Below are 24319 nucleotides of genomic sequence, written 5' to 3' on the forward strand. Positions count from 1 at the left end.
ACGCCGCAGAGCAACTAAGCCCGTGTGCCACAACTACTGAGCCTGCGCTCTAGAGCCCACGAGCCACAACTACTGAGCCCATGTGCCACAACTACTGAAGCCCGCACGCCTAGAGCCAGTGCTCCGCAACAAGAGAAGCCACGCAACGAGAAGCCTGCACACCTCAAAGACGAGTAGCCCCCCAGCTCGCCGCAACTTGAGAAAGCCCGCGTGCAACAACGAAGACCCAACGCAGCCAAAAATAAATAAATTTATTTATGTATTTATTTAAAAAAAAACATAATGTAATGCCACTACACACCAATCAGAACAACAACAACAAAAAAGAAGGACCATATCAAATACTGGTAAGAATGCATGAAAACTGCAACTCTCATTCACTACTGGACAGAATTCATTCAATTACTTTGGAAAACTGACAGTATCTAGTAAAGCTGAACATTCCTTATCAACATCCAGGTAGTGGAGATATCCATTATAAGTAAATATGAACAGCATTTAAAAAAGTAACTATTGCAAAATTAAGGTTAGTCTATCTTTTATTATCCTTCTTAGCTCTAGAACTATGTAATTTTTTAAAATCATGAATTATTTTGAGTGCAGTATTATCACATTAAATACACTGCTGGCCTAAAAAAATCAATTCACCACATTTACTATCTCAATAAATAACTGAGGCCAGAAACTTAAAATGAATAATAGTTAATAAATCTTCTTTTTTCCACAATTACCAACAGACTCAATGCTGTGAGCCCTGCAAGGATATACTAGAGAAAGACCTGGCCAAGCTTCACCTTTTTGCTGAGATTCATGTTCTCCATCTTAGCCTTCAGCAGTTTCATCTTATTCATAGTTATTGAATTTTCAATTATCTGTTGCCCAGAAGGAGAAGGCTCTATTTCCTCATCTTCATCAGTATGCAAATTATACACAGAACCACCACTGCAAAGAAAATAATAACTATTGAAATGTACCGTATACCTGCCCAATGACTAAAAATATTTTAAATGCAATACAAACTATAGATGTTGCTAATGATAAAATGATAAATCCATCTTGTCAATACAAATTCAAGGCAAATGTATTTCAAAAATATATTTCTTATGAGAAAAAAAGTAAATGGGGATAAATATCATGATCTAGCATTACTGAAAATTTAGTACAGCTCTGCTTTTCTGAAGTCAGTATACCATAAGTGAAGATCTTTTATGCTTGGAAATGTAACCAGACAGAATAGCACAGATTTTAAAATGAAAAAAGACACCTTGGTCAAGTCATGACACAAATTATTAAACATGTAAAACATTCCAATTACTGATCAATCACAATACCATTTATTCATAACTTAACATATTTATTATTTGGAGCCCCTTCTCTGTGACTACATAATGCCACAATATAATGCCATAATATAATGGCACTATCACACTATCCTCATATTTATTCTTATATGTCTATCTTTCCCTCTTATTCCCCCATATGTAAGCAAGTTGAAAGCAGATATTAATATTAGGCTTGGACTTCCCTGGTGGCACAGTGGTTAAGAATCCACCTGCCAATGCAGGGGACACAGGTTCGACCCCTGATCTGGGAAGATCCCACATGCTGCAGAGCAGCTAAGCCTGTCCGCCACAACTACTGAGCCTGTGTGCCACAACTACTGAAGCCCGTGCGCCTAGAGCCCATGCTCCACAAGAGAAGCCACTGCAATGAGAAGCCTGTGCACTGCAGTGAAGAGTAGCCCCTGCTCACCACAACTAGAGAAAGCCCGCAGGCAGCAGTGAAGACCTAATGCAGCCAAAAATAAATTTTAAAAAATATATATTAGGCTTCATTCATCTTCCTAGTCTTAGCACCTGGCACAATGCTTGGCACACATTTAACAAACGTTTGCTGAACTGAACACAAACATAATTAAAATTTCATTCAGCTTTTTCAGTAATGGGAAAATTAAAATGGTACACAAGCTCAGCATATTTGAAGAATGACTGAAATTTTAAATTGAGCATAAGAAGCATGTGCACTAGTCACTGTGCCCAATTTACTGTATCTACGCTAAAGCAGTATGAGAATTAATAAGATTTCCTGTTCTATAAGAAATGGAAACAATTTAAGATAACCTTAATAGGGCATATTCCATAACACTTCTGAAGGACATACTACCACCACACAAAGGTAAAGTAGAGTGGATAGCCCCATTCCTAAACTTTACATGGTGAAACGGGTGACATTCTGAAATAATGGGTTAATTACATCTCACAGCAGCCACAGGTATCAGGAGGAAGAATGGCGGAAATTGGTCTCCATAGCCAATTCAGTCCCTAGTGTTTGGCTCGTGACTATCATTTCGATCTATTATAGATGCCTAGTATAATATGAAAATTGACACAATGGACACAACACTAAATTGACACTGTTACCATTTACTGAATGTCTACTCTGCCAGGCACTTTCCGCATATTATTTCTAATCCTCACAAAAACTACATAAGATGATATTATATCCCATTTTATAAATGAGGAACCTGCAGGTGAGAGAAGTTAAATGATTTTGTTCAAGACCAGAGAGCTAGTAAATAGTGCACCTAAGATTCAAATCCTCTGTCTGGTTCCGAAGTCTATTCTTTATACTACTTCCTGTTGCTTCCCCAGGCAGCAAACAATAGACCTTACTGCGTCATACTTATGAATCCAAATTAATTAACAGAATTTATAGTATGTGAAGGGTCTCATCTTGAACTTAACTATACCTGAAAAGGAAAGTTGAGGTGAAGATTTTTGCCAGTTCACCCTTAGAGGTGGAAGGAATGATTCAAGTATATTCTATTTTTGGTCACCTTATAATACTTTAACTTCAACTACTTCTCTGTTATGTCCCATGGCATTTTAAATTTATCCATATTGAATACTAAAAGAGGTTTCTGATTCAACCTTCCTGTCATAAAAAACTGGTCCTTTACTATTTTCCCATAGAGACCAGTGCGTGTGTGTATTTGTACGTTAAAAAGTACAATCATGATAAATATTTCATGGGCTGCATTTTAGAGGATAAAAAAACATTTTAAAATTCACCTAATTTGGGGACTTCCCTGGTGGTACAGTGGTTAAGACTCTGCGGTCCCAATGCAGGGGGCCCAGGTTCAATCCCTGGTCAGGGAACTAAATCCCACGTGCATGCCACAACTAAGAGTTCGCATGCCGCAACTAAGACTCAGTGCAACCAAATAAATAAATAAATATTAAAAATATATGTTTAAAAAAATTCACCTAATTTTTTCAAAATACCACATTATTGTGTTTTCTCTCACAAAGTATAGATTCATGGGATCAGTTAGAAGCCAATCCCAATTTTTTTCTAAATGGAAAAATGTAACTAGACCAGGATAACACAGTAATTTATAAACTTAATCCAAGAATATCTTTATTTTTAAATATTCTAAATATTTTCTTGAATGCTATATTTAATTTTTTCTAAATCTTTTAACCTAATAATAGGATTAAAGAATAAGAGATGGGCAAATGTAATATTTATTCCAACAAGAATATTATTCACCCTGAAGCCAACTCCTTATGTGAGTTTCACAGATAAGTTACCATTTAATTAAGTGTTGCAATGCCTCCTTTTATTTCTTCCCACTTAAAAAAGCAGTAAGGTAGCACAATTAACTAAAAAGATTTGAGACTAAAAATGATGACTGATAATAGATTTTGTATCAGAATGAATCAAATAATCCTCTGTTTCTTCTTAGAGCAAAAGTCAGAAAACTATGACCAAGGTCAAATTCAGTCCACCACTTTTTTTTTCTTAATAAATTTATTTATTTTATTTATTTATTTTTGGCTGTGTAGGGTCTTTGTTGCTGTGCACAGGCTTTCTCTAGTTGTAGCGAGCGGGGGCTACTGTTAGTTGTGGTGTGCAGGCTTCTCATTGTGGTGGCTTCTCTTGTTGCAGAGCACGGGCTCTGGGCGTGCGTGCTTCAGTACTTGTGGCTCGTGGGCTCAGTAGTTGTGGCTCGTGGGCTCAGTAGTTGTGGCACATGGGCTTAGTTGCTCCACAGCATGTGGCATCTTCCCAGACCAGGGCTCGAACTCACGGCCTCTGCATTAGCAGGCGGGTTCTTAACCACTGTGCCACCAGAGAAGCCTCCACCACTAATTTTTGATTGGCCCACAAGCTAAGAATGGTTTTTATACTTTTAGATAGTTGAAAAAAATCAAAATAATAACATTTCATAATGTGAAAATTATGTGAAATTCACATTTGTGTCCAATAAAGTTTTGCTGGAACACACCCACACTCACTTGATCACATATTGCATGCACTGCATATTGCTCTTACACTACAATGGCAGAGTTGAATAGATGCAAAAGAAATTGTATGTGGCTCTCTCATTTCTTTGTACTGTGGTTTAGCACACTATAAATCACAGTGGCACAGTCATAATCAACAACACTTTGATTGCCATGTGTATCACTGTACAATGACATTTTATTACCAGTACGTACCCAACATGTCAAAATGAAGAGAAAAGTGGACTTCAAATGCCGCAGTTTTAAGACACAGTAGAGAGTGGATCATTTTGCTATCAACTAAATAGCAAAATATGGTGTTTATTATACAATGACACTATAGCTATGCTAAAGAAAAACAACATATTTGGACATTATCAGACTAAGGACTCATCAAAACATTCCCAACTTGCAGAAAAGCAATGGTCAGAAAAAGCAGAAAATTTAAAATGGAATATCTCATCACAGTATAATTTCTTCACAAAAATAAATGAAAATGAGAGTGCAACCAAAAGAAATTTCCAAGTGGCTTATTTACTAGCCAAACAAGGAAATGTTTACCAATTGTGAATTAATTAAGCCATTTTTTATTACAGCAGTTGAAAAAATGTATCCAAAGAAAATAAACTTGTTTAAAGACTACTTCTTTGGCAAGAACAATTTCTAGAAGAGTTGAAATCACTGGAAGCAACATCAATAGTTAATTAAAAAATCAGGCAAATGATTTGGAGTCATTTTCCTTGGCTTTTGACAAGTCAAGATAAGCTAGATACTATTCAGTTGTTTTTGCTTACTCAGGGTATCAAAACCAAATTTGAATTGACTGAAGAACTAGCCCCCATGTATTGTCTGCATGAAACAACTACATTTAAGAATATTTTCAAAGAAATTGCTAAAACACTAACAGTACAACTTGAAGTAAAATCTACAAGTGATGGAGCAAAAGTATGTGTGGAACAGAAAAAACAAGCTTTCTTGAACAAATGTACAAAGCTAATGAAATGTAAGGTGTTTAAAACCTATGGTTACTCATTGTGTTATTCATTAGCAGGTAATCGTGCAGTAAATATTTCAATCTATTATTACTGAATTACTGAACTAACAGTGTCAATGGTGGACTTCATTTGTCTCATGGACTTAACCATTAGTTCAATGGCTTGCCAGTAGCAACTTTATTGTGATTTTTTTCAGCTCAGGGCTGACACTGAATTTTTCTAATGAGAATAACCACTCACAACCGCTAATATCCAATGCATAATGCCTTTGGAAATTAGTTTGTGCTGCGTACTTGATAATATTCCTTAGTGAATTCCACCTAAGATTACAAGGCAAAACAGTACTTACATGAGAAACTTACACTGCAGCAATGTCATACTGACAACTAGCATTACTTGGAATCACATGTAATATCATGCTTTCAAAAGTTAAAAACAAAGCGAGATCTCCATTCCCACACACATTTGCAGCAGACATACTTTCCAAACTCAATTACACTCCCCGCAGCGTTTTCATACCTCACTGCAAGTTAAAGGAAATCTGTGTATTTCAAAATCTATTTAAATGTGCAATTGAGAAGCTCTACCTATGTTCAATTGGAAGTGACTGATCTGCAACATAACGAAATGCTAAAGGCAAAGAGCAAGGGAAGACTCTAACAGAATTCTATAAATGCCTTCCAAGTGATGAATATGCTCAATTAAAATCATATGCTCATGGACTGCTATCATTATTTGGCAAGTACCTATCTGTGTGAATGAAATTTTGAAAGATAAAGTACATAAAATCTCATTCCAGATCAATATTAACAAATGAACTTTTACAACTGATTCTGCAAATTTGGTAGGCAACACTAGCTTTCACCCCCTTAACTAAACTACTTCTACCACACAAAAGAATTCCATTCTTCTCATCAGTAGACCTGAATTACACACACACGTGCACACACACACACACACTATTCTTCTTATATTTTGAATTTTGTCTGTAAAAATTTTGTGAAAATTTGTTGTCTCTTGTTATATAAGTACTTACATGGTATCCTTAGTTTTTATCTCTTGGCCTGGAAACCCTAAAATAGTTACTATCTGGCCCTTTACAGAAAAAGTTTGCTGCCCTCTATTGTGGACTAAGAAAGCCTCTCCTAGAATAAGATAAGGTATGACCAGAAAAGGTTTTCTGCTCTGCTTCCTCACCTACCCTATCCCTTCTCCAATTCTGGTAAGTGAATAGAAAGGAAAAGAAAAATAAAAAATATCTTAAGAGGAACAATAATAATACAATTTTAACTGAAATCCGTAACAACATTTGGATTATGTCTTAAACACAAATAGAAGCTGACTGGGGAAAAACTGGGGTAAAAAGAGTAAATGATGTTTTAAGCAAAGGAAAAATGATGTACAAAAACATGGCATAATTAAAGAGACCTAGAAAAATGATGATAACAGGTTTTGAAGGGCCTTCCATGCTAAGCTATGGAGCTTAGATGTTCTCCTTTAGGAAAGGAGAGCCAAAAGAGGATTTCCTAAGGAAGAAAACCAAAACAACAGCTAGCTAGCACATGGAGAGACTGGTATAAAGAAATTCTATTCATGGTCTAAGTGAGAGACCCTGGATTAAAGCTGCAGCCCTCACTGGTCCCTCTCCTCTACTTTTAGCCCACACGTTTAAGGCATGTTAGCAATGCTAACCAGAGCCTGACACGTAGAGTCAACAGTCAACGCCCATTTGTCACATCTGCTCTCTGGCCCCAAAGAATGAGTACAATCTCTCTTCCACATAACACTCTGAGGTGAGGCAGAATCCTAAAGGAATCTCCAAGACTCCCAATTCCTGGTGCTCACTCCCTGTACACTCTCCTAGCCTTGAGTTTGGGCATGACCTATGACTTGCTTCTATACAACAGAATATGGCAAAAGTAAAGGGATTTTCAGATGTAATTTAGGCCCCAAATCAGTTGATTTTGAGTTAATCAAAAGAGAACTGAGGGAAGCTTCTACCCAATAGCCAGTAAAAGAACCAGGGCCCTCAGTCATATGACTGTCAGGAAATGAATTATGCCAGCAAAGTGAATGAGCTTAAAAGTAGATTCTCTTCCCCAATCAAGCCTCCAGGTAAGAGTACAACTTTGCCAACACCTTGACTGCAGCTTTGTGGGAGCCTGAGCAGAGCACCTTGCTAAACTGTGCCTAGACTCCCAACACGTAGAAACTGATTTCCAGACTACAAGTTACCTTTTGTATGCACGGTATTGCAACTAGGTTTTTATGCTGTGGAATTAAATTTAGTTACTCGTAATACCTTTCCTTCCTTTGTCTGCCTGTCCTACTCCTCTTTAAAGGTCACTTTTTCTCAGAGGTTGTCCCTAACTCCCCACCTCTCAGGCAAAATGAAGGCCTTCTTATCTGCTTTTCCAGAGATGTTGATGTCTTTTTATAACAACTGCCAAAATTATATTATAGATACTATTTATAGCAGATTGCATGCTCCATGAAGGGAGGTAATATAATCTTTATAACCTAGTGCCTAGTGTAAAGACTGACTATAAAACTTCAGTAAATTTTTAGTAAATGTTTTAAAGTGAAAGGAGGTAAAGAATCATAGTAAGCCAGAGTGCATAGAAACTTGAAGGTTACCTTGTCCAATTTACTAAGTGTTCTATTGCCTAGCTAAGTACCTTTAAGTTGTTTCCTTCTGATTTTAGAATATAACAACTCCTCTTCTTCTTTTCTTTTAAGGATTATATGTTTTGTTATTATTTATTTATGTATTTATTTATTTGGGGGGGCCTCACTGTGCAGCTTGTGGGATCTTAGCTCCTCGACCGGGGACTGAATCCAGGCTCTTGGCAGTGAGAGTGCAGAGTCCTAACCACTGGACTTCCAGGGAATTTGCCCTCCTCCTTTGATACAGTAGGAAAACAAGACTAGAGAAGTAAAGAGATTTATCCATCTTTAAGCAGCAGAGTTAAAGTTTGGAAAAAAAAGAGCAACTTTAGGCTTAACCCTTTCTATTATGCCACGGTTGTATTATAACAAGACTCTATAATCTAGTAGGCATCTTAGACTTTCATAAAATGACAGAAATAAATATTTTTTATGAAAAATCCTACTCCATAAAGAAATTTCAGTTTTAGAAATTACTCATATCAATCATACGAAGGACAATTTCAGAATTATATAATTGAGGTGGGGTGGGGGAAAAGGGGAGAATGAATAAAATTTAGTTAGTCTTGTGAATATAATAAGATTATTTTGACAACAGAAGGTAAACATAAGGTTTATGGGTGTATCATACAATGTTCTAAGGGAGACATGCAAATGAAAACCTATTTACCTTAAAGATTCAGATAATGGTGTTAAAGTGCCATCCCCCCTGTCTACTACACGAAAGAAATTCAATTGATCTCCTTCTCGGTATACCAGAAATGTAACTTGTTTGTTGCAGGAGGTCTTCTCCCAGACCTCATCTCGACTGGAATGCATGTACTCAGCCATCTCCCTAAGTGGATCTTCCATAGGAACTACAAATGGAAAAATTGATAAACAAGCTTTCAATTTATATCAAGTTTAATGCATCTTGCTACACTGTCAGGATATAAGGTGCTGAATTTGAACAACAATCCTATGCATACAATACATATATTACATTCTTCAAATAAGTTTCTGGTCTTTTTATAGTTAATACAGCATTTTCTATGTTGTGTTAATATGAAAGAAATGAAATTATTATGTTGTTATGTACAAAGACAGGGTTTAACCAAATACATGAGGTTTTTCCTGTGTCACTGGAGAGTATATCTGTTGATTGTATGACATAATTATCTATAACTATTTTCACTTTACACCTTCCACTCCCTATATTTTCCAATATTGGTTCCAACAATCAATAATTAAAAAGCAATGTAAATTCCACTTACTTTAGATTAAAAAAACACACACACAGTTGGGGAACATATGTTAGAAATTAGAAGTGAATCCCTTTTTTTCCTTCTGGTTTTATATAAAGGCTGATTCTTCTTAGAATTGTTTCTTGACGTGAAGATAGGCAATTAAAAGTACACGGTAACTCAGAACACAAGGGGGTCCCTTAGTGTGCTAAAACTGCAATGTGTGTAATGATCAGTATGTTGTTTCTTGAAAGCATACTCCCAGGACCCTACTTGTCCTGGTATGTATCTATGTGTCTAGTCAGAGCACGTAGCTCTAGCGGCCTGGCGCTGTCATCAGGTTTGAATGACACTGTGCAGCCATCACCTCAACCCACTCTCATCCATAGCAGCCACAGACAGATTCTGCTCCTGTGGTGGGGACAAGCCTCAAGAGACTGCTAGCTCACAGCCTGAATGTTCTAAGCAATGGCTGAGGGAAAAAAAGTTCGCTCCCAAAGACGTTTTCATGTCAAGCTGCAGAAACATCTGTTCTTTCTTAAAACAGGCAACAATTTCTCAGACTCTATAACTTCCATTCAAGTAGCTTACTTATTAACAGAATAACAGTGCTGAACTGTTATCTGAACCTGTCAAAAAGTTACAGAAATAATAAATATTAAACTCTGAAAGTAATGAGGTAAAAACATTGAAGATGTTCCCATATCCTAAATTCAATTCCACCACTACTAAAACACAAAAACTTCAGAAACATAATAAGATTTACCTTGTTTTACAAAAATAGTTGGATGTTTTGATAGACTCTTTCATAGGCACAAGATGTGTAAATATTAAAGGACATTTTTAAAACAGGTTCTTGCCATTTTAAGTTTATGCTACATTTTCCAAATTACATTAATAAGAAACAAAAACTATGCTACCATCATTACTAAAACCACATGAGTCTTGTTTAAACCAAGAGAGTGTGCCTTACTTAGGGAGGCACTGGCATTGAATATGTGTATGCACCTATGTGTGTATATGCACACCCCTTTTCATAATAGAAAAATCATTTAGATTTCATCAGGTATAAAACATTATGTATATAGTTTAAGATAAAATTTAATTTTAGAAAGGAAAGCTTTTTTTTTTTTCTTTTTGGCCACGCCATACAGCTTGTGGGATCTTAGTTCTCTGGCCAGGGATGGAACTTGTGCCTGCTGCAGTCAAAGTGCAGAGTCCTAAACACTGGACCACCAGGGAATTCCCAGGAAAGTATTTTCCATGTTGTTTTGATAATGGTTAATTCAAAAACAATTTTAAAAGCTAAATATTACTGGAGTTCACACAATAAAGATATTTTCTAAACTATAATTTTCAAGTAAGACTAAATATTGGGTTGGCCAAAAAGTTCTTTCGGATTTTTCTGTGAAATGAACTTTTTGGCCAACCCAATAGCTAAAAAATAAGGTTTCTGAAATACATTATGGAGAGTTTCTAGATCTGGGTACAGTTTTTCTTTTTCACAAAGTTTTCAGTGATGTAAGGTAGACAACAGCTACATTTTCATTTTAAAAGTTGATTCAATAAAGGCAAAATTATTAAGAACTCAGTCTAAAATTTTTTAAAAAGACAAGTTCTAGGTACTGATTCTTCAATTTACAAACAAGGCACAGGAAGTTGTAGGGAAAAAAGTATTACAAAGCTTCAACTACCAAAGGGTAATGATGCCTTCCACTTTCATTTTGTTTTAAGTTAAAAAAATACATGTATTTTAAACTCAGAATCTGTGGTACTTATCCTCATAAACATATTTTTAGTCCTAGTAAGAAAAGTAGGTGCCTGATAAAACATTCTGTTTAAAGACAATACTATACACAAAAAACAAACTTTGAAAAATATAATACAATGGAATTCACATGTCATTAAATTCGTGTCTTATAATGGCTCAGTAAACACATTAGGGTTCTTCTACTACCCTCAGAATGGCTACTATAAACATCATTTAATGTTACGTGGGACAATTTCATAGGTCCAACTAATAGAAAGTCCCTGATATTATGAATCTAGTTAATCAGCTCTAACATTATTATCTTTGTTTTTTTCTAACTTATCCAAAACAGTTAAACAGCCAAAGTAACGTATCTCACAAAATCCTCTTGAAATAGCTAGGAAACAGATAGTGATAACCCTATTTTCTAATCAAAATTATGAAGCATGGAGATGAAATCTGACTTGTGGAAGAAGTACAAGCCATGAGTAGAATCAGTACTCAACATACAATTTTCTGGTTAGTGAAGGATCAAACAAATACAAAGGCCTTCCCCCAAACGAGGCCCACAGAGCAGAACTACTCTGAGAAATTGAAGCATGCCTCTACTTTGTGGGGATCCATCTGATGTACCTAAATCAGGGACAAACATGAACACTCCCAGTTTTTCCCATGCTTAGAACTTTCTTGTTAATCAAGTCTCTGCTCACATCATCATCTCCCAGGGCTCTTCCACAATTGTCCTCCTACTACCCTACTTCCACAGACACTGTCATGCTACCCTATTCCCTCCATAGCACTTACAGCTGCTTGAAGTAACATCAATTCTTCACATGTTTATTGTGGACACTGTGATGAAGCAGGAACTTCTTCTCCTATGAAATACTGCACTGAACATCTAGTAGATGTTCAAAATGTGTTTGCTGAATGTCTCTCTCAGAGACCACCCACATTCTGCAAAAAAGGCTTCAACAGGACTATGATAATATCTATAAAACCCAAACCATCACAAACCAGGCTAAGAGGTATCTTTGGAATTTCCTACAGCAATCATTACCCCAGGAGTTGAAGACTCAGTGGATTAAAAAAGCAAGACCAGTAAAATGAACCTAAACACAATGATAACAACATAATATTTGTACTATGCCATCCCACTGCCCTTCCCTATACTGGTGAGGTTTATATTTAAATCTCTTTGGACTGAATCAGGAATCATGAGATTTTCTGGAATATGAGCTCCTGCCCCTCATTTAGGCTTTAAAAAACAATGCTGAAGGACCTACTATATAGCACAGGGAACTATACTCAATATTTTGTAATAACCTATAAGGGAAAAGAATCTGAAATAAATACATATATTCATATATATGTATAACTGAATCACTTTGCTATAAACCTGAAACTAACACAACATTGTAAATCAACTATACTTCAATAAAAATAAAATAAAATTTTATAAAATAAAATAAAAAAACAATGCTGAGAGAAACAATGAGGTTCTTCTAAGACCTAATAGCAGAAAGAGAACCTGAATAAAACCTGAGGCTATAAAAACACCACCTGGCTTGAAGATTATTATTGTCAAATTGCTTTAATATACATAATTTTAACATATGCCTACCTCTTCTAGTATTTATAGGTCCACCACGCATAGCCAAAACCAGCTTCAAGGTACAACCTTCTGAAATGCTGTAGATAATTAACACAAAAATAAACCACAATCATCAAAATATATTCAGTGTTAAATATACACATAATTATGTGCTGGTTTATCACAGTGCCTACTCTCTAAAAGATAAAAAAAAGATATAGCAATGTACATAAATATAAAATGTTAACTTATTTACTTTCATAAATAATGAAAACATGAAGAAGTTCTCATAAGCCTTAAATATGACATGAATAAAAGTATGAAAAGGACCTCTGTGGTTTAGCCTCTTCATTTCACATGTCAGGCCCTAAGAAGAAAAGAAGCTTGTTCAAGACCCAAAGTGTTAGAAATATCAGATCTATTTAATAAAATAAAACAATAGAAGAGTAACAAATCTACAAGATCTCCCAACTCCCAGTGTGTTCCCAGATATTCCACATGGCCTCTGACCCTTTTTTTTAAGGAAAGAATGAAGAATTATGGAGAGAAGGGAGAGAGACAAAAGGTCTGATGGTGTATCTACAATCACGGATGCACACGGTGTCACTTAGTATCACATTAGGAGGGCCGAAGAAAAATGAAAGACTTGGTGAAGAGCAATACTCTCTTACCCAGTACTCTTGTGAAAATGGAAAGAAAAGGAAGGTAGCCAGATGGGAATGAGTCAATATTCAAAGAAAGCAGCAAAGAAGGCAAGATAAGAAGAGGAAGTCTAAAAAGGCAGGGGTAAGTGGCTTGGGGTGAATCATGAAAAGGTAAAACAAAGAATCAGAGGACAAAGATCAGGTAGCATGGGTACTGAGCCAACACATCTTAAAGTTCAGGATTTACACTAAAATCTAGGGATAAAAACTATTCAGAAGAAGAAGAGACATGATTCAAGGATTCAGAAGAAAAACACTGGTATATGGAGTCATAATTCTGAGCGTCTATAAGATATCTGATACACAGTTACACTCACTTGTAATCATTCAAGCAATAATCATCTTCAAGTTCCATGTTATTCCAAATTAAGTGCTGCTGACAGATGGGGATACCTTAGGGGAAGGTTATAAAAAAATTGGTTAAAAATTCAATAGTATCTTGGAAAGAGTATGATACAAATCAATTTTATCAAAGAAATAATAATAAACACAATTCTAAATTGAATCCTAGATGCTTAACTAAACTGTACAGAATCGTAGGTAAAAGGTGTGACTAAAAGTAGATATGATCCAATCCACTCACTAGAAAAGAACAGTATGTTTCAGTAATTCTCTGGCCTTGAAACAAAGTATAAAATTAGGCAGCCCTTTAAAAAGATACCTTGAGGGCTTAGGGCTTCCCTGGTGGCGCAGTGGTTGAGAGTCCGCCTGCCGATGCAGGGGATGCGGGTTCGTGCCCCGGTCCAGGAAGATCCCACATGCCGCGGAGCAGCTGGGCCCGTGAGCCATGGCCGCTGAGCCTGCGCGTCCAGAGCCTGTGCTCCGCAACGGGAGAGGCCCCAACAGTGAGAGACCCGCGTGCCGCAAAAAAATAAAATAAAATAAAATAAAAATAAAAAGATACCTTGAAACGAGCCCTGAAGAGTTTAAGATCTAACACCTAGAAGACAGTTCTCAATACTGCAAAGTACAGACTTCATTCGGTTATATTCAGCATTAAAAATGTATTATGAGTGGAGAGTGAGCAAAATGGGTGAAAGGGGTTAATAATGTACAAACTCCCAGCTATAAAATAAGCAAGTCATGGGGATATAATGTACAACATGGAGACTATAGTTAATAATATTGTGTTGTATATCTAAAAGTTGCTAAAAGAGTAGATCTTAAAAGTTTTCATCATAAGAAAACACAATTTTGTAACTATGTATGGTGATGGATGTTGACTATTAACTAGACTTACTGCACTGATCATTTTGCAATACAGTAGTCCCTTGGTATCAGAGGGGTATTGGTTCCAGGTCTCCTGCAAATACCAAAATCCACGGATGCTCAAGTACCTTATACAAAATGACAGTATTTATTTGCACATAACCTATACTCATCCTCCTGTATACTTTAAATCATCTCTAGATTACTTGTAATACTTAATACAAAGTAAACACTATGTAAATATTTGCCAGAATGATGCAAATTCAAGTTTTGCTTTTTGGAACTTTCTGGATTTTTTTTTCCCCAATAATTTCGATCTACAGTTGGTTAAATCCTCAGATGCAGAACCAGAGGATACATAGGGCCAACTTTATATACAAATATCAAATCATTATGTTGTACCCCAGAACTAATATATCAATTAAATCTAAATTTAAAAATATATGTAACATGGGGCTTCCCTGGTGGCGCAGTGGTTGAGAATCTGCCTGCCAATGCAGGGAACGCGGGTTTGAGCGCTGGTCTGGGAAGATCCCACATGCCGCGGAGCAACTGGGCCCGTAAGCCACAACTACTGAGCCTGCACGTCTGGAGCCTGTGCTCCGCAACAAAAGAGGCCACGATAGTGACAGGCCCGCGCACCGCGATGAAGAGTGACCCACGCTTGCCACAACTAGAGAAAGCCCTCGCACAGAAACAAAGACCCAACACAGCCATAAATAAATAAATTTTAAAATATATATATATGGAACATTTAATTTAGCTTATTTGTCCCTAAAATTTTGTATTCTAAAAATCTGTTCTCAGAATAACATGTCCACAGGGAATAATGATTGTTTATATGTGAGTTTATTTAGTGATTCAGATAGCATCTTTCATATTCTTCCAAATGGAAAGGTCAATAATCCTGAAACAGGGCACAGAATATAATTTCCCATAAAACATTAATATATTAGAAAATTCCTCCCACCCTAATGTTTGAATGTGATTATAGTCCATAACTTCATATTGACATACTTTTTTGCAGAGTCTGAACACTAATTAAAGAATAATTCAATCTTTAATAAAAAATATATTATGGGCAATTTTCAATGCTGAAAATTACGGTCTATAAGACAGTTTCTTTGCATTTCTGTGATGTTAATTAAAGGAATGTTAAGGCAGATTCCAGACTCCAGCATAAAGCTTTTTTTTTTTTTTTGCAAACTGCACATTTGAATGCCCAAAGACTACTAGCCAGAGAGTGAGCATTATCTATTCAATAGAACATTTAACAGCTACAGATACTGATGTTAATGAATATCTTTTTCAAATATCTCACATACTGCCTTCTCAAATTACTTTTGCTTGTGATACTATAAAATAAGTTGACTAGAATAATAGCAGTAAGTGCTATATGTGTTAGCATTTATTATTATAAGCCAAGCACTGTTATAAATGCTTGACTTGTATTACCATAATTTAACTGCAACAACAATAATCTTGTGAAGCAGGCATCACCATTATGCTTATTTCACAGATGATAAAACTGAAGCACCGAGAGATTAAGTGACACCCAGAGAGTATGTGGATTAGAAATGTAAAGCCCCAGCAGGCTAACTCCAGAAACTGCACTCAACCTTTATACTAATCAGTCTCTAGAAAATCAGTCTCCATAAAGCAAAAGTAGCTGTCTAGGTGTATGTTTAAGTAGTGTTGCCTGTTAGTAGACCTGAATGTCTACTAAACGTTCACCGAATGTTCCAAAAGATCATCATGGAATACAGCCCACATGAGCTGAGGAGGTGGATATACATATATCTCCCAAATGGGAACAGTTCACTCTTTTTGCTTCCAGTTAAAAAAGAATGCCAGTAAGGAAAGGCTTTTAACCTAGAAATTATTTCACATTAAAAGTATTTTAGGGCTTCCCTGGTGGCGCAGTGGTTGAGAGTCCGCCTGCCGATGCAGGGGACACGGGTTTGTGCCCCGGTCCAGGAAGATCCCACATGCCACGGAGCGGCTGGGCCCGTGAGCCATGGCCGTTGAGCCTGCGCGTTCAGGGCCTGTGCTCCGCAACGGGAGAGGCCACAACAGTGAGACGCCCGCGTACCGCAAAAAAAAAAAGTATTTTAATATTAAAAAAATTTTAATATGATCTGGTCATATTTTCAATCAAAATTACAGGATTTCACCAGGATAACTAAATAAAGCAATTTGGGTAGGTAATACCATTATTTACATTCAACCAACACTGTACAGTATTATTGCATTAAAAAAAAAACTTTAGAACTGGATTAAAGACAAACATAACAACACTGCTTAGATTAACTGCTGTAATCACTTTTAATAGACTTAGCTATCAGTTAGCAGACTAAAACAATAGAATGTTGACAGGCAAAACAGGGTGGCAAGAATCATCAAAGACTGAGCTGTGGTCCTGATGGCCACCTGAGTTGCTGGATGACCTTGAGGAAGTCATCACCTCTGTAAGCCTTAGCGTTCTCACTTGCACAATAAAAAAGATGGGTTCTTTCTACCAAGAATACTTTTGGAATCTCAAATACACAAAGCAAATCAACTTTCCTTTAAGATAGGGTTGCCAGATTTAGCAAATAGAAATCTGGCAACTGTATTTAAGGGTGGTCCTTTGCCTTTAAACCTCAATGCTAATTTCTTACAACTACATCCAGAAAAATTAATTCCTATTAAACAAACATGTCTTCCCAAAGGACATGTTACATACATACTGATTTTTCTATTCAGTGTTTTTAAAACTTTTTACAAATTCAAATATTTATTATAAAAATAGCGACTTATGAAAAAAGACAACACAGAAATATACAAAACAAAATTAAAACTACATGTAATCCTAAGTCCAGTAAAATCTATTTTCAATATTTGGGGTACACTTCCTTTAAAAACTTATTTTTTTAATAAAATGGGAACATACTTTGAGCTGTTTTATAAACTGTTTTCTTAATATACTTAATATATTGTATATATCTTTCACATCAATAAATGAAAATATACATTGTATGCAATGACTTAACGGTGCTCCAATATGTTTCTGTCATAATTTATTTACCCAGTCCCCTACTAAGATATATTTTCAGCTATCCAATTTTTTACTATTACAAACAAAGCCATGATAAGTGATATATGAGTGTACGTGTATTTGCAAATATACGTGTGTGTGTGTGTGTGTGTGTGTGTGTGTTGTCTGTGTATCTTAGTCTGCCTGGGCTGCCATAACAAAAACACCACAGACTGGGTGGCTTAAACAACAGAAATTTATTTTTTCACAGTTCTGGAGGCTGGGAAGTTCAAGATCAAAGCACCAGCTTCATTCTGAGACCTCTTCTCTTAGCTTATAGGTGGCCAACATTTTCCTGTGTGCTCACATGATTTTTTCTTTATGAGTGTGCACAGACAAAAGAAGAATTCCCTGGTGTCTCTTCTTCAAAAGGCACTTACAACCTCATCTAACCCTAATAATGACTCAAACATGTTTCCTGTGTCTTTTTTTAGAATTTTCACACAGATATATATACGTTTGAGACCATGTTCATATCTACATTTAGAAAATAAAACAGAATCAACAGGATTTATGGATAATTAAAGACAATGGTGGGTCATAGCTCCCATCTCCCAATATTTCCTCCCCAAACAATATAGAACAGTAAGAAGGGAAATGAATCTACACAGAAACTATGCCCTCAGCCCTCATAACTTGAAGACAGAGAATGTCTAAACTTCAAAAGAACTGGAAATAAAAAGGGGCAATTGCTGTATCCTAGCATGGGAAATCTCATGCTCCTGTCCCTGCAGGGCTGATCAAGAAAAACTTTGGAGAAGTTTGGAGAGGGAAGGTAGTACAGTATACAAGTTCAATATAAAACCATCACAAGGAAGAAGGCAATTCTAAGTCTCAAAAGTCTACCAAAAGGACTCAGACCAGAATACTGACTACAAGTAATGGACTTTAAAGCCAAGCAATTTGAAGGAACTTCTGTAGGAGGCAAAATGCAAAAGAGGAAGAGCATGCGTAGTAATTCAGTGTTCAGGGGGAAAAGGAACAAGGGGTAAAAACTAAAGAGTCCTGCAAGACAAAAGATAACAACAAAATTGGAGGAATCACGAGTGCCCCACTCCCCACCATCACCACAAAACAGACATAAATCATATGTGAAAATATCTGGACATTACTAAACTGGCATAGCACCATTAAACAGAATCTTGTAAAACACCCGAACACCACAAAAATCAACAGAAGAAAAAAAATAACAAACCCAAAGAGAGTTAATAGTAAAAATTAAAAAACAAAATTCCACACTTATCAACCAAGGCAAATTTTACCCAGAAAAATAACCATGAAGCAAAAGAAAACTATAAGGTCACACCCTAAACAGAGTTAAACATACTCAAGCATTTGAAGTATTCAACAGTCTGAATCAGAAATTCAAAAATTAAGAACAGAAAATGTCCAAAAAGGTGGGGGGGGGATGAAAAAGACTGCTGACTGAACTCAGAAAAGAAATGGAGGAAAAAGACAAAATTACCACAAAAATAAAGAATAAACTGCAAGATACCAAGAGATAATATACTCAACCACATACTCAGTAAAGAACAAGCCAGGAAAACAAGCAAGAGTATGAAAATGACATAAAGAAAGAAGTAAGAAGGGTTAGAGTGAAAGTAGCAGAAATGGAAGACAGGCCAAGAATAATATTCATATTATCAAAGTCCCTAAAAAATAAAATAGTGGAATAGAACTAATACTTAGAAATATAATCCTGGAAAACTTCCATAAATTGAAGACCTGAATCTATACATTGAGAGGACCCACTAGGTACCTGGGAAAATTAACCCAGAACTACTGTGCCCAAGACATATCTGAGTAATAAAACTATTTTATTTCAATGACAAAGATAAAATTCCCAACAGTTACCTGAAAAAAAAATCAAATAACTTATAAGGCAAAATAATTTGACCAGGCTCAACAACAAGAAAACAAATAATCTGATTTTTAAATGTCTTTTGGATAGACATTTCTCCAAAGAAGACATACAGATGGCCAATAAGCATATGAAAAGATGGTCAACATCGCTAATCATCAGGGAAATGCAAATCAAACCACCATAAGATACCACACCCAAGAGGTTGTCCACTATCAAACTCAGAAAATAACAAGTGTTGGTGAGGATGTAGAGCAACTGGAACACTGTGCCCTATTGGTGGGAATATAAAACTGTGCAGCCAAAATGGAAAACAGCATGAAGTCTCCTCAAAACATTAAAAATAGAATTACCATATGATCCAGTAATTCTACTTCTGGGTATTTATTCAAAAGAAATCAGGATCTGGAAGAGATATCTGCACATTCATGTTCATTACAGCTTTATTCATAATAGCCAAGAAATGGAAGTAACCTAAAATATTTATTGACAGATGAGTGGATAAAGAAAATGTGTCATAAATATATAATGGAGTATTATTCAACCTTAAAAAAGAAGGAAATCCTGCCACATGCTACAACATGAATGAACCTTGATGACACTATGCTAAGTGAAATAAACCAGAAAAGGAGAGAGGGTGGCGATCCTGATTACCAAAGTAGAATTCACAGCCCAAAGCATCAGATGTGACAATGAGGGATATTTTTTAATGTTAAAGTTCATAATGAAGATGTAACACTTATGGATATTCTTATGTATCAAATAACACAAGTAACCACCTTTATAAAACAAAAACTATAGAAGGTGCAGAGAGACATAAAGAAAAACACAATAATAAGAGATGTTAATATACCTTTTAGTACAAGACAGATCAAGCATGAAAAAACACATAAAGATAAGCCAACTGAACAAAATAATCAGTGAGACATGTTTATTGTTCCTAGATGATAATAATACACATACTCAAGGGTCCATGGCACATACACAAAAACTGATCACATATTAGGTCAAAAAGAAAACAATGCTTTCCATAAAATGGAAATATTACAAACAACACTCTTTGCAATGCAATAAAACTAAAGACTACTAAAAAAAAACCCCAAAAACATAAAGGCAATAAATCAAAATCCTAGTTTTTAAAAAACGTTGACAAAGTAGACAAACTACAAGCTAAATGTATTAAAAGGAAAAAAAGGGAAGGGTATTCACAAATATACAAAAATAAGAAATAGCAAGGGGATAACTTCCTAAGGAATGACAGATTAACAAAATTGATGCCATGAAGGTTAGAAAGCTTGAACAGATCAATCTCCATAGAAGAACTAGAGAATGCTGTTCAGGAATCCCCCACCACACACACACACACACAATAAAAAGCACCAAGCCAAATAGATTTACAGGAATTTATGAAACCTTTAAAGACAAAATAAACCCTATGATCTACATATTTTTCCAGAGCACTGAAAAGGAATAAAAACATCCTAATTTCTTAAAATAAATGAAAATATCCTAATTTCTTTTAAGAAGTAAGGATAGGACTTCCCTGGTGGCGCAGTGGTTAAGAATCTGCCTGCCAATGCAGGGGACACGGGTTCGATCCCTGGTCCGGGAAGATCCCAAATGCCACAGAGCAACTAAGCCTGTGCGCCACAACTATTAAGCCTGCACTCTAGAGTCCACATGCCACAACTACTGAAGCCCGCACATCTACAGCCCGTGCTCCGCAACAAGAGAAGCCACCACAATGAGAAGCCCACACACCGCAACAAAGATTAGCCCCTGCTCGCTGCAACTAGAGAAATACCGCACAGAGCAACGAAGACCCAACGCAGCCAAAAATAAGTAAATACATTTTTTAAAAAAAGAAGTAAGGATAGCATCAACTCCTAAACCTAATAAAGACATTACAAAAAATGAAAACTACAGACCAATATCATTCACTCAAACTTATATAAAAATCTAAATACAGGCAAACAGAATCCTCTAGTACACCAATAAAAGAATTTGCTGTAACCAAGTGGGATGTATTCCAGGATTGTAGATTGGTTCAATACTAAGAAATCTATTATTAGTAGAGTATTTAGCAGTATTATTATCCAACACAATAACAGGCCTAAGGAAAACAAAATCTCCATAGGTGCTAAGAAAATCTCTGACAAAATTCAACATTCATTCATGATATTTTAAAAGTCTCAAGAAAATAGGGAATGAGAGATATTCTCTTAACATGTTAAAATACTACTAGTCTTAAAGACAGTATCTTATTTAATGAGGAAATACAAGAAACATTATCCAGTAAGATCAGGAACAAGGCAAGATGTCCACCAACTCTGCCACTATTTGACATAGTAAGAGAGGTATCAGTCAATTTAATTAGACAAGAGAAATCAATTAAAGGCCAAAGAATGGTTAAAGAAGTAGTGAAACTATCTTTATTGAAGATGATATGTCAAATATACCTGAAAAACCCTGGAGAATTTATGACAAGACCAAAAGAAAGACAACTGAGTAAATTAGCAGTATATAAAATTAACATACAAATATCCATAGCCTTCAAATAAGCAAGCAATAAACCATTATAGGATACACCAGTAGAGAAAACTTCATTTATAATAACAATAAATATTTAAATATTATTAACTACTGTACTTAGAAATATACTTAACAAGAAAGGTGCAAACCTCTACAAAGAAAATTTTAAAACACTTCTAAAAGATGTAAAAGTGGATGAACAAAACCAAAAAACAACTCTGTTTTTGGATAGAATGATTCAACATTATAAGATGTTTGTTCTACTTATGTTAATTTCTCAATTTAATTCAATCACTCTAAAAATACTAATCTTTTGAAAAGAGTAAAACAAGGCAATAAATAAAGTTAAATCAAATATGCAAAAATAGCTAGAAAAACACCAAAAAAGAGAATTGATGAATACTAGCCCTAGCAGACATGAAAAACATACTATTAAAGCCTCTATAATTAAAAGTGTGATACTGACATATAAAATGTCCAGAAATAGACAGATGATAAAGGTGGGATCTCAAACTACTGAGCCAAAAATGGACTTTAAAAATAAACAGTACATAAGCACGCTGCGTAAAGGAGCTCCAGAAAAGGGCACGAGCCGCGGCTATCAGCGCGGACAGCAGAGACGGGCATGAGATGCTAAGGCTGCTGCTGCCACCACCAAGAAGCCTGTGTGTGAGCACAGGTCACTCTCCACACCTCCTCTCCCAGGAGCCTGTGCAGCCCGCCACCGCCAGGGTCCCGGGATCCAGGGACAACTTCCTCAGGAGAACGCATGGCACGCCTCAGGCTGGTGCAACGTCATGCCAGTCTCTGCCGCCGCAGGCTCGCCCCGCATCTGTACCCCTCACTCCCCCCGGCCTGAGCCAGAGCCCCTGAATCAGCTGCTCCTTTAACCCCGTCCTGTCTGAGCGAAGAGCAGATGCCCTTGGGCAACCTATGCGCAGAGCGGGGGCCAAGTCCAAAGATGAACCCCAGGAGCTGTGCGAACAAAGAGGAGAGGGGGAGGTCTCTCCCAGCAGCCTCAGAAGCAGCGGATTAAAGCTCCACAATCAACTTCAAGTGCCCTGCATCTGTGGAATACCTCAATAGACAGCGAATGATCCCAAGTTGAAGAGGTGGACTTTGGGAGCAAGATATATTATTATTTTCCCCTTTTTCTCTTTTTGTGAGTGTGTATGTGTGTGCTGCTGTGTGAGATTTTGTCTGTATAGCTTTGCTTTCACCATTTGTCCTAGGGTTCAGACCGTCCCTTTTTTTTTAACTTTTAAAAATTTTTCTTCTAAATAATTATTTTTTATTTTAATAACTTTATTTTATCCTACTTTATTTTATCTTCTTTCTTCCTTCCTTCCTTTCTTTCTTTCCTTTCTATTTTTTCTCCCTTTTATTTTGAGCCGTGTGGATTAAAGGCTCTTGGTGCTCCAGCCAGGTGTCAGAGCTGTGTCTCTGAGGTGGGAGAACCAACTTCAGGACACTGGTCCACAAGAGACCTCCCAGCTCCACATAATATCAAATGGCAAAAATCTCCCAGAGATCTCCATCTCAACATCAAGACCCAGCTTCACTCAAGGACCGGCAACGAACAGTGCTGGACACCCTATGCCCAACAAATATCAAGACAGGACTACAGTCCCATCCATTAGCAGAGAGGATGCCTAAAAATCATAATAAGGTTACAGACACCCCAAAACACAACACCAGACGTGGACCTACCCACCAGAAAGACAAGATCCAGCCTCATCCACCAGAACATAGGCACTAGTCCCCTCAACCAGGAAACCTACTCAACACACTGAACCAACCTTAGCCACTGGGGACAGACACCAAAAACAACAGAAACTACGAACCTGCAGCCTGCAAAAAGGAGACCCCAAACACAGTAAGCAAAATGAAAGACAGAGAAACAGCAGGTGAAGGAGCAAGGTAAAAACCCACCAGACCTAACATATGAAGAGGAAATAGGCAGTCTACCTGAAAAAGAATTCAGAATAATGATAGTAAAGATGATCCAAAATCTTGGAAATAGAATGGAGAAAATGCAAGAAACATTTAACAAGGACCAAGAAGAAATAAAGAGGAAGCAAGCAACGATGAGCAACACAATAAATGAAATGAAAAATACTCTAGATGGGATCAATAGCAGAATAACTGAGGCAGAAGAATGGATAAGTGACCTGGAAGATAAAATAGTGGAAATAACTACTGCAGAGCAGAATAAAGAAAAAAGAATGAAAAGAACCGAGGACAGTCTCAGAGCCCTCTGGGACAACATTAAATGCACCAACATTCAAATTATAGGGGTCCCAGAAGAAGAAGCGAAAAAGAAAGGGACTGAGAAAATATTTGAAGAGATTATAGTTGAAAACTTCCCTAATATGGGAAAGGAAATAGTTAATCAAGTCCAGGAAGCACAGAGAGTCCCATA

The 24319-nt window shown here is 36.5% G+C and overlaps 1 protein-coding gene across 5 annotated transcripts in view; it reads right to left on the bottom strand.

The window, feature by feature from the left end:
* ZFAND4 (zinc finger AN1-type containing 4) overlaps positions 1-24319 on the bottom strand; it is an 84688-nt gene that overhangs the window by 18247 nt on the left and 42122 nt on the right. For 2 of the 5 annotated variants that reach the window (XM_067025141.1, XM_059055117.2), the window contains 4 exons: positions 13537-13612; positions 12546-12613; positions 8622-8808; positions 795-942 (listed from right to left, as the gene is read on the bottom strand). In XM_067025141.1, coding sequence (XP_066881242.1) covers positions 795-942; positions 8622-8808; positions 12546-12613; positions 13537-13612 — 479 coding nt within the window. Of the gene's footprint in view, positions 1-794; positions 943-8621; positions 8809-12545; positions 12614-13536; positions 13613-13880; positions 13897-24319 lie in introns of those variants that run through there. The other 3 variants (XM_067025142.1, XM_059055118.2, XM_067025140.1) reach the window with 3 other exon arrangements.

Source organism: Kogia breviceps, chromosome 2, assembly GCF_026419965.1.
Source record: "Kogia breviceps isolate mKogBre1 chromosome 2, mKogBre1 haplotype 1, whole genome shotgun sequence".
Lineage (NCBI taxonomy): Eukaryota > Metazoa > Chordata > Mammalia > Artiodactyla > Physeteridae > Kogia > Kogia breviceps.